The sequence below is a fragment of the Barbus barbus genome, assembly GCF_936440315.1.
Source record: "Barbus barbus genome assembly, chromosome: 27".
Lineage (NCBI taxonomy): Eukaryota > Metazoa > Chordata > Actinopteri > Cypriniformes > Cyprinidae > Barbus > Barbus barbus.
In genome coordinates, this window is record NC_136755.1 from 21,344,512 (window position 1) to 21,356,928 (window position 12,417).

The window sequence follows — 12,417 nt, forward strand, 5'->3', positions numbered from 1 at the left end:
TAGTATCAGTTACAGAGAAAACTGCATAAATCCAGCCCGATCGTAAATTGGTTTCAGTAGGGATAAAGAAAAGGATGGGTGCTGAAGTTTTGGGGAGTGACAATAATTGCTAGTTTGTTGCAACCAAACCTGCCAATGGCAGACTTTGATATGTGTTATGCAAACAAATATTGACAGCGTTTTGGTAAGTATTTGGGTGGAGATAGAGCTAGAAGACTGCTTTAAATATTTAAGACATAGCTCAGAAATAATTACTCTATTGAACTGCATTATTAAATAATCAAAATACACACCTAACTTGCAAACAATCATTAATTCCACCATTTAATTACAATGTTTTGATGGCACGGTTATTATGATGTCATCTTATGTTTTACTTGTTTCTTTTGGCTTTCTTGATTTTAAATGCAAATATGGTTTATATGCAAATTACTATAATTTTCTTCAAAAATCTTGATTAAGATGTGTGTGTGTGTGTGTGAATAGTTTGAGGGGGTTTGTAACCAATCCAGTAAAAAACCTGTCACATAGCATGTCAAATCCTCTCTCTTACCCTAAGGCAAATGTCTCAAAGTTAATGCATTTAAAACATTACTTAAATTGTGTATAGTCTTTAAACCCATATGTATGTTAAGATATTACCAAATTTAATGCTAGTTTTAATGCTGAGGGTTGACATTAAAGGCAACAAAAATAAAGGTATTTTTGTTATTTCAGTGATACTTGATGCGACTAACAACCAAGGAGTTGAGAAAAACTGACACTGACACTTAGATATTTAATGTTTATTTACAACAGGATATTAACATTTCATCTCGTAAATACCATACTCGGAGCATGCATTCAATATCAGAACAGTTTCCAATATACCTTTTAAGTGCCTCAAAAAGCTTACTTTAAAAAAGGTTTTGCTGAGAGTAACTGCTCATATTGCATCATTATAATCATGTTAGTTGAACATAAAAAGCAGAAAATAGGAAAATATAACTAAAATTGAAATATGATTTACAGTACAGTGAAAAAACATCATCGGATTGGAGAGACTGAAGCAGATTTTCTTTTTGTGCCATTGAAATTCAGTCTAAGTTTCCATTTTATGACTACAGTTTTAGATATGGCATTATTTGTTAAATTACAGAGAACCTTGTTCTTGTAAACATCTACATTCAGTTCAGAGATCAATGTTAAATTAATTGCAATGCTTGTCAGTAGGCCTACATCATTACACCAACACACGGCAGCTGATATACAAAGTGAATGTACTGTGGTTTACACGCCAGTGTTTCTAGTACTACACTAAAACACGTCAGATTTAGTGTTCAAATTGACCAGTAAGGGGGAATATCAGTTGGGTGTCTGATTTCTTCTATACACCATTAGCGTTTTTGATTCTACTTAACCAAATAAATCTAACAATTCATAAGCAAAGCTGAAAATGGAGCATAAATAAAGGTAGTGGAACATGTATGTTGGTTGAAAGATCACACTGACTGTGAATCTTTTGAAAGGAGCAATCCATTCCATACGCTCTTAACACACAGGTGGCGCTCAAGTGGCAGTGAAAGACAGGGAGCTATTTAGTGATTTAAAACAAAGCAAATTATCATAACAAATGGGGACTTGCATTTAAAGAGGTAGTCGAAAGAGACACCTCCTGATGAAAAATTAAACATTGACATTAAGTGCCTTTCATTTGATAACTACACAGTGCATGAAAAAAAAAGTTGGAATTGACATTATTGGCCAGGTTTGCTAATATTTAAACTGATTTTGTTACAGAGAGGGGAGTGTCCCAAATAGGCTACATTTATGCAACAATAAACAAAGAAAATCTTACATTGTTACATTCTATATAATCTGCAATGAGAGATAATTATTGTCTTAAGAAGGTGCACATTACATTTACAAGAAAATTAATTCAGACGTTACACAAGGTTAAGGCGCAAGTGAGGTCCCCTTTGAATCAGACGAAGGACCAGAGGCAAATTATGGTTGGGATGTGAGTCACTTATGCCTTTAAAATGTGTTTTCTTGTCATCTTTAGAGTGATTTGTGGCAAATTCTCCAAGGATCTGGAGTTTTTAAGAAGACTGCATAGTTCAAGGTTTATTGTTTTTTAGTTTCCAATAATGAGAATGGATTTCTCAAGAACAACGTATATGGTAGTGCTGCCAAGATGTGTAATGTCTTGTTTATTGACTCCCAATCATAAATGTCCAAATGGACTTTATTCTGCTCTGCAGATAGTAACCCCCCCCCCCCCCTTTTTTTTTTTTACCATGCTGGCTTAGAATGTTCAGTGTTAAAATACAACCAAATGTGTACAGATACCCTAGGGATCTTTACATATACACACAAAAATATATAACAAATAACTTTTACATCTCATTTGAAGCATTACCATATCCTCTCCAAGAAATCTAAACATTCTTGAAACTTTTCAAGGGCCAGTTTACAAGGTACATGGAAAAAACATAAGATAATAAAAAAGAGAGGTTATAAGTATTTAACACTGCTAATAATTGAAAAGACTGAATATATATAAAAAAGATATGAAAATGATTCTGTCATGAATGCAGTGCAGAATAAACTGTTTATGATGTAATTATATACTGTCATGTCAAAATGAAAAAGTGAGAGAAAAAAAACATCAGTATATTTAACTAAATATATAAAAATGAAATAAAATAATAAAGCCAGTCTTATATAGCATTATTATTCCCATCATTAAAAAAACCCATTAGCAATATCATGCAGAGCAGGATAAATGTCCTTTTGTGTACATAAATTAAGCAACTAAAGAGGGCTGAGTTTGTGATAATGTGGAGATTCTCTTTTCATCGTAGCAGCAGTTCCTGCCTGATGCTAAAGCTAGAAGGGCTTGCTTTAGCTCATCCATCTGAAGTCCACCATGTGCCCCTGAATCATAACGACGGCCATAGCTAGTGGGGCTGTAAGATGAGGAAAAACCCATGGAGAAACCTGAGCCTGTAGCATCAAAACTTCCCCTTCTAGAGCCTGATCTTGAACCAGTTCTGGATCCAGACCTTGACCCTGAAGTTGATCCAGAGCCACTGATGCTGTATGGGCTGTAAAGGCCTTTACTTGACTGAGAGGATGCCTCTAGCAACCTCAGGCCAGATCCTTCCTCGATCATGCTTCTGTCCATGGCATCCTTGTATGAGATCTTGAGTTTTGTTTTGGGGCAGGTGAGGTATTTTGAATATCCACTGACATCTCTCAGTTTCTGTGCAGTGCGTGCATCTAGAGCGCCCTTCTTGACAGCATCATCCAATGACACTCTTCCTGAAACATCCGGTTCAATTAAACCACCTGTTAGGTACTGGACTTCAAGGAAACGTTGGCCAGCTTCGTAGTAGAGCCAACCCTTCTTTAAGGCTTGAGCGGCAGACATTTTGGTTTTGGTTCTTGGATCTTCAAATCCCTGAAAAGCCTTCTGAGCTAGGTTGATACGTTCAACCATGATCTTGTCCACCAGCCCTTTGTTCATTGCATCAGCAACAGAGAATTTCTCTCCAGTGTTTGGGTCAATAATTCCTCCTGTGCATGCTTGTGCTTCTAGTAGTCTTTGACCAGTGATATTGTCAACTAGATTCCGATGCATAGCCTCCGTAACTGACACCTTTTCCAAAGTATCTGTATCTAAAATTCCAGCCACTGGTCCAGTTTCCTCAGTTGGATCAGTCCAGGTTGTGGCCGGCGTCTTTATGGATGGAATTGGACTCATGGGATAGGATGAGCTGGATCCAAAGGAAGATGATCGAGATCTGAAGCCACTCATATTACCAGAGAGCATGTCTGCAAATTCAGTGATGGAAAGGGTACCACCACGGTACTGGTCCAAAGATGACTGGTCTATAAGGCCCTTGGAGATTGCATCATCAATGTCATACTGCCGTCCAGACCTTCTGTCAGTGATCATAGACTTAACAACGCCATCTGATGATGAGGTGGTAATTTCTTCCCATTCACACTCTTGCTCTGCAAGCTCAATGTATGTTTGATGGTCAATGAGTCCTTTGCGGTACGCCTCATACACAGACATTTCTTTTCCCGTTTCTGGATCTACGATGACAACTCTACGTTTGCGGACTGAAGACTTGGAGGATGTCTTTCGTTCTCGTTTCTTTTCTTTCATGAGTAAAAGTGAAAGTCCAGTTTCAGGGTCTGTCATGCAGCGCTCCATGAGCTGGAGGTAGGTCAAATTCTCTTCTGTGTTTGGATCGAAGAACCCCTTTGTGTCATCAGAGGGATCAGTGAGAATACCATTCATCTCTTCATCAAAGAGACCCCGTTTGTAGGCCATTTCAACAGGCAGTCGATGACTCTCTTCAGGATCAATGATTCCACCGGTGGCTATTTGAGCCTCAAGCAGACGGACACCATGGTCTTTCAGAATAAGACCTTTCTTCATAGCCTGAAACAGGGAGATCACCTTGCCAGAGTATGGATCTTTGTAGCCGGTCACAGCTCGTTCAGCAGAGATGAGCTTATCTTTAAATTCTGGTCCCACGACTCCCATTTTTACAGCTTCACTGACATTCATTTTGAGATTTTTGATCGGATCAATTACATACCCAGTAGCTGCCTGAGCCTCCAGAAGTTCAAAGGCAGTGCCTGGTCTGATCATGTTCTTCTTCATGGCTTGGTAGACTGACAGTCGATCTTTGGTAGCTTCTACATACACACCTGCAATAGAGCTGATGCCTTCAAGATATTTTTTCAGGTCTTTACTAAGGTCCTCCACAGAAATGGTACCCTCCATGAGAGCTGTGTAGGTTTTCTGATCAATAATTTGAGAGCGCAACAACTCATCTGGGGTGATCTGCTTTCTAAGGCCCTTAAATAGAAGGCTCTTGTCTGCCAGAGACAACAATCGTAAGCCACTGTCTTTATCAACCTTGCATATTTTAAGAAGTAGTGCATAAGACAGCTTTTCGTCTGTTGTAGGATCCGTAAACTGTTTGACATCTCCACTTGGATCAGATAACCTGTCACTGGTTTCTTTGTTTATGTAACCACGTTGCATGGCGACATCGATTGGTAGGCGGAAATAGTACTCTGGATCCATGAGGCCACCTGTTGCTAATTGGGCCTCCAAAAGCTTCATGGCATAATCCTCAGGAACAAGGTCCTTTTTCATGGCTTGGAATAAAGAAATCACTTTACCGCTATAGGGATCCTTGTAACCTGTGACTGCTCTTTCAGCAGACAAGAGTTTGTCATGGATCTCAGGGCCAACAAGACCCTTCCGGACGGCCTCATCAACTGTCAACAATTCATCTTTCACAGGGTCAGTGATGAATCCTGTTGCTGCTTGTGCCTCCAAAAGATCTATGCCAATGTCAGGTTTTATGAGACCTCTCTTCATGGCTTGGTAGATGCTAACCTTAGCATAGCTATCTGAGAGTATTCCAGCAATGCTGCCCGTTCCAAAAAGATACTGCTTCACACTTGGCATCTCCATAACCTCTCGAATCGTTTTCTTGCCTTGTTTGAGCAGGTTGTAAGTTTTGAGGTCTATAATGCGAGCTCTGTAAAGTTCATCAATAGTAACCCGGCGTCTGATGACATCACATGACATACTCTGCTCAGTCCTGATGATCTCTCTTTGTTCAATAATTTCAATTACAATAATGACCATTCTCTCTTTTGTGATTTTGCCGGAGCGGTATTGTTCAAGAAGCCTTTGTCTTTCCTCTTCTGGAAGCAAATCTGATTTCATGACTTCCCATAATGTCACTTGTTTCCCTGCAAAGCTCTCATGTGGTATGTCAATTTGAGTGTTAGCTAAGTCCATTTGTGCTTGCTCCTCAGTGTAAACATAGGATTTTTCAGCTTTCTCTGGAGTCTGGGCTTTAGAAAGTGGCAACAGGACAATTCCAAACTCTGGATCGGTCATGCACCTCTCCTTCAATTGTTTGTATGTGACATTCTCATCTTTGTTAGGGTCAGTGAAACCTTTGATGTCATCTGTGGGGTCTTTAAAAGATTTGGCTAATTGCTTGCTGAGGTAGCCACGCTGAATGGCTATATCACTGGGAAGTCGATGGCTATTTACTGGATCAACTATCCCTCCAGTAGCCTCCTGAGCCTCTAGAAGAGGTATGGCATGTTCTCTTAGAACCAGCTGTTTTTGCATTGCTTGAAGAAGAGAGATCGTATTACCAGTGTATGGATCTTTGTAACCAGTAACAGCTTTCTCTGCAGATAGCAGTTTCTCATGAAACTCTGGACCGACAATGCCAGCCTTAACAGCATCATCCACTGTAAATTTCTCATTCCTAATGGGATCAACTATGTAGCCAGTAGCTGCTTGGGCTTCTAGCAGGGACAGACCTGTGTTTGGTGTCAGAAGTTTCTGCTTTACTGCTTGGTAAATGCTGAGTTTTTCCTTGTTTTTTTCTGAAAATACCCCAGCAATACAATCAGAACCTTGCAAGTAGTGTTTGATGGAGTCACTAACTTCTGCAGGTTTCTTTTTGCCTTGTTGGATTTTATCATAAGTGTCTTTGTCAATGATTTTAGATTCAAGCAAGGAACTGGCTGGTACAGGACCTCTGAAACCTTCAAAGTTGTCCTGTCTCTTCTTTTCTTTTTCATCCACTGTAGCAATCACAATCTTGATCAGTTTTTCAATTGTGATTTTTTCTGTTCTATACTGCCGAATAAATTCAATCCTTTGTTCTTCTGTGAAGTATTCCGAGTTGATAATTTCCCAAATGGTGATTATTCGTCCTTTAAAAAGTCCACTGTGTAACTCAACCGTAGCATGGCTCAAGGTCTCTTTAGTTTGTGCGTCAGAAACTGGTTCCATTTCCTTTGACTTGATTGCCTTTTCTGATAGTGACAGCAATGGGAGACCAGTCTGCTTATCAGTGATGCATCTTTTCAGCAGTTGAGCATAAGTGACATTTTCATGTGTGTTGGGGTCAACAAATACTGTATTTGTGTCTGATGGGCTACTTAAGTTTTGGTTGATCTCCTCATTTAGGTAACCACGTTTATATGCAATTTCTTGAGTGATGCGGTAACTTTTCTCAGGGTCAATAATTCCTCCAGTTGCAAGTTGAGCTTCCAGCAGACGGACACCTTGGTCTTTCTTAATGAGATCTTTTTGCATTGCCTCAAACAGGGATACAGTTTTTCCAGTATATGGATCTTTGTAACCACAAACAGCTCTTTCTGCAGACAACAATTTCTCATGCAGCTCTGGGCCAACAACACCACTTTTGACTGCTTCATCAACTGTGAGCTTTTGGTTTTTCACTGGATCAATTATGAAGCCTGTTCCGGCTTGGGCCTCCAGAAGGTTTAGTGCAGGCTCTGTTCCAAGTAAGTCCTTCTTCATGGCTTCGTAGAAAGACATCTTTTCAGAAGTTGACTCAATCTGCACTCCAGCAATACTGTGTGTGCCCTTTAGGGCTTTCTTGACAGGTTCAAGCTCAGACACCTCTTTAAGAGTAGCTTTTCCATTGTGCAATTTATTGAATAAATCTTTATTAATAACTTTTGCTTCCAGAAGTTCAGACGCTGGCACTGATGATCTCAAACCATCAAACGCAGGTTCCCTCTTGTTCTCCTTGTCCTCTACAACAGTTATTACAATTCTAATTATTTTTTCAACTGTAATTTTGCCTGTCTTGTATTGATGGATGAGATCCTTTCTCTGATCTTCAGTGAAGTACTCAGAGTTTATGACCTCCCAGATGGTGATAGTCTTTCCTTTGAATCTTCCAAATGGAATTGTTAAGTTAGCCTTACTAAAGACATCTTTAGTTTCCTCATCGGTGTAAGTTCTTTCAATTTGGGCTGCTTGTTCTGTGATTGGTAGTAATGGAATGCCTGTCTCAGGATCTGGTTTGCATCGCTCCAGTAGCTCACTGTAAGTGAGGCTATCCTGAGTGTTGGGGTCAATGAATGCTTTTTTGTCAGCAGAAGGGCTGGAAAGAACTTTGCTTAGATATTCACTGAGTTGACCTTGTGTGCATGCCATCTGGACAGGTACACGGTGGCTATTGACAGGATCAATTATCCCACCAGTTGCATATTGAGAGTCAAGAAGTTTAGAGGCCTGGTCCTCTGCGATTAAACCTTTTTTCATTGCTTCAAATAGTGAGATTGTATCTCCAGTGAATGGATCTTTGAATCCTGTGGCAGCCCGTTCGGCAGATAACAACCTGGTGTGCAACTCAGGTCCAATTAAGGTATCCTTCACAGCTTCACTGACGGAGAGTCTTCTGTTCTTAATGGGGTCAATAATGTAACCAGATGCAGCTTGGGCTTCGAGAAGCATCATAGCTGTGCTTTGTGGAATCTTCTTGTCCTTCAAAGCTTGATAGATACTAATTTTCTGGTTGGGTTCAACTATTACACCGCCAATGCAGTCTTTACCTTTTAGGCACATCTTAACCTTGTCATTCTTAGAAAGCTCTTGCACAGTTGTTTTTCCTTTCTTAAGCTTGTCAAATTCTTTTTTGCTGAGCACACCAATCTCATGAAGTCTGCTTGCAGGCACCTTTTCTCTGATTCCATCAAATGCCAGGTGTACATCTTTTTTCACACCATCCACTTCTGTAGAGCCATTTAGGACCTTCTTTGTTGTTTCTACCATGGTCATTTGAATTAACTCTTCTTCTGGGACATTGTCAGTTTGGATTTCAATCTCCTTGGTGTGGGATGGCTTCTGCGAACTCTGAAGCTGCTGGAGTTTTTCTCGCAAGTTCTTGTTTTCTTCTGCCAGAAGTTTCTCTTGTTCAATTCTTTTCTTTTCAAGTTCTTGCATTTCTTTTTGCTTGGAATGCATCTCTTCCTCAGCATCTTTTTGCTTTTTGATAGCAGCATCCATGGCAGACTGCAGTTTCTTCTTCTCCTCCTCCATTTGCTTCTTCTGACGCTCCTGTTCATCTTTGAGTGCTTCAGCTTTTTTAACTTCATCTTCAAATAGCTTCTCCAGCTTCTTTTTCTCCGCCTCAACAGCTTTCTCTTTCTTCAGCAGTGTTTCTTTTTCTGCTAAGAATGTTTGCTGGAGGATAGTCTTTTCCTGCTGTAACTGTTCTTGTTGTACATTGGCCATCTATGATAAAAAGTATAAAACAATAATTATTTCAATGGATGACATAAAAACAATCAATGTACAAGGAAAAATATAACTGCACAAATCAAATCCAAAATTTTATATATATATTATTATAAAAATATCGGCACCCTTGGTAAATGTGAAAATTAATATGCATTGTTAATCTTTTTGATCTTTTATTTAAAAAATTCACAAAAATCTAACCTTTCATTGGATAATAAGAATTTAAAATGGGGGGAAATATCATTATGAAATAAATGTTTTTCTAAAATACATGTTGGACACAATTATTGGCACCCCTAGAAATTCTTATGAGTAAAATATCTCTGAAGTATATTACTATTCATGTTCACAATTTTCTCAACTCTCCAAGGACCACAGCTGGAGAATTGCAGAACATAGTTGAGTTTCGGGGTAAGAAAACCCTAAAAAAAAAAAAAAGTCAAACAGCACCTACATCACTACATGTTGTTTGGGAGGGTTTCAAGAAAAATTCTCCTAGCTCATCCAAAAACAAATTCCAGGATATTCAGTTATCAGACACGACTGGAATGTCAAAAGGGACTGGCTTCTATGGTCAGATGAAACAAAAAAATTAGCTTTTTAGCAGCAAACACTCAAGATGGGTTTGGTGAACACAGGGATAAAAAGAATTATACTGCTGTATTTTTGATGTTGCGGGCCTATATTTCTGCTGGATGTCCTGGACATCTTGTTTAGATGCATGGCATCATGGATTCTATCAAATACCAACAGATAAAGAAAAAAAAAAGTGACTGACTCTGTTAGAAATCTTATAATGGGCCATGTTTGGATCTTCCAACCGTATAATAATCCAAACACAAATCTCAAAAACAACACAAAAATGGGTCACTGAGCACAAAACCAAGCTTCTGTTATGGCCATTCCAGTCCTCTGACCTGAACCCTGTAGAACATGAGTGCAGTGAACTGAAGAGAAGAAGCACCAACATGGAGCTGGGAATCTAAAGGGTCTGGAGTGATTCTGGATGAAGGAATGGTCTCTTATCTCTTGTCAGGTGTTCTCTAACCTCATCAGGCATTATAGGAGAAAATTTAGAGCTGGTAAACTGGCAAATGGAGGTTTCAAAAAGTATTGAATAAAAGGATGCCATTAATTGTGGCCAATGTGTATTAGAGAAAAACATTTATTTCATAATGATATTTCACCCATTTTAAATTCTTATTATGAAAGGTAGGATTTTTGTGATTTTTTTAAATAAAAGATGAAAAAGGATTAACAATGCAGATAAATTTTCACTGCCTTCTTTGATTATATTTACCATTGGTGCCGATATTTTTGGCCATGACTGTATAATATATAATTTTACATTTTGAGATGCAGTTATATTTGTTCTTATATAATTACATGAAATATTTACCTACATTTCACTGCTGGTTATACCCTGTATAATTGTGTATGTGACAAATAAAAATCTTGAATCTTGATAACATGCACCTGTCAGTGTACCTTTTAATTAATCTCTCTTCTGTGCTGTGGTGTCATATTTAGGCCTATATAGTGTGTTGTGTTCATGTGATTCTTTTACTACAGTGATTAAAGAATGTTTTCATTTTTTTTTCCATACAATTAAAAGTCAAATGGTTGAAAAATAATAATGGACCCCACTGACTTTCATTGTATAGGAAAAAATACTGATACATTCTTCTGAATATCTTTAAGTTCCACAGAAGAAAATCATACAGGTTTGGAATGTGAGAAAATTATAATCTTTTTTCTTTTTTTTTAATTTTGAGGTAAACTATACCTTTAAGATTTATTTACATAATTATCTTTTCCATGAAAATCACTATAACCACAGAATCCAATTAATACAGTACACTAAATGACAACTTTACTGCATACTACAATAGATATTAATTAAAAAGTACACTAATATCTAACAAATTAACTACATTTAGTTCACTGAATAAATAAGTAAATTTTAAGAAAATTACAACACATTATAGTGTCCAACTAATAACAAATAAATAGTGATACCAATAACTTGCAAATATGGGCTGTACGGCATAACTGTATACTAAATAAATGCATTTATACTAGGGATGCACGATATGAACAATTTTAACCGATAATTAAGTCCTTCTCATGGCCGATACCGATAAGTTCATATTTTTATATTATAATTTTCATATAATCTGCAGTTTGTGCACCCAGGAGAATACAAAATCTAAGATTCACTGATTAAACTGATATTTTAGTAGCTCTGGCCTAACTATAGCAAACATCAGTCCTGACTCTTCAAATGTTTTTTATTTTTTGTGTAAGCCACCACAATACTTTGTAACAGAAATGGTTTAACAGAATTATGACAGAACTATGGTTTATCTGCAATTAACAACTCATTAACAACAAATTTATATTAAAATATTTCATGCATAAAGAATGCATCTATTCAACGTTTTTAGTGCACGAGGATGAGAAAGTTATATAGTCTTTAAGCAGTGTTGGGAGTAAGACGTTACAAAAGTAATGCATTACAGTAACGTATTACTTTTTGCTGTAATGCAGTAGTGTAAGGCATTACTAATCAATTTTGAGTAATATTTTACTATTGGAAGGTCTATTTATTTATTTATTTTTTAAACATTCGTTTCTCATTTAGCCTATTTGGTTCCACAGTATTTGCTGATTTTTATTTTATTTAAACTGTGATATTTTTCCCATTATTTTACATCAAGGTGTATGTAGTCCGAGCCTCAAAACTTTCCATCTCACTAATAAACGTTCTACGTTTTATAATTATGTGTTCGTCAGTCTGATTTTCAGTTTTGTATAGGCCTACCATGCATATTTAAAATTTGTAAGTTATCTGTTATTTTATATTAGGCATATAGCATGGTACATTTTTATTCGTTTTGTTAATAAAAGTTAGCTATATTCTATGTTGTATTTTGTTGTTGTTTGATGCCGAATTGCCGTTAATTCAAAAGTAAAAATAAAATTGTGCTTTTACAAGCTATTTAAGCAAAGGAAAGTGAGAAAACTCAAGCGAACTAAAAACAAACAACTGCTTGACGCCGAATTGCCACTAATTTAAAAGTGAAAATAAAACGCGCACAGAGCTAACAAGCTATTTAAAACCCGCAGGAAAACGAGGAAAAGAGAAAAGACTCAAACGACGCCCACCCCCCATCCACCGAGGGAATACCGGTAAGGTGTTGACACACGTCGATTAACCAGTGGGAAAATTTTCTCACTGTCACAACCCTACTTGATGCCTTTTTTCCTCTTTTCGGAATCCTTGCTGAACACGCGTTGGAAATAGCAATGGC

At 37.6% G+C, this 12,417-nt stretch overlaps 1 protein-coding gene across 5 annotated transcripts in view; it reads right to left on the reverse strand.

Annotated features, from left to right (window-relative positions):
• Positions 1-771: 771 nt before the first annotated feature.
• LOC306847529 (plectin-like) overlaps positions 772-12,417 on the reverse strand; it is a gene marked incomplete at its 5' end in the record, with an annotated part of 107,594 nt that continues 95,948 nt past the window's right edge. For all 5 annotated transcript variants that reach the window (XM_079381499.1, XM_079381498.1, XM_079381502.1 and 2 more), the window contains one exon: positions 772-9,097. In XM_079381499.1, coding sequence (XP_079237625.1) covers positions 2,789-9,097 — 6,309 coding nt within the window. In that variant the 3' untranslated portion in view covers positions 772-2,788. The remainder of the gene's footprint in view (positions 9,098-12,417) is intronic.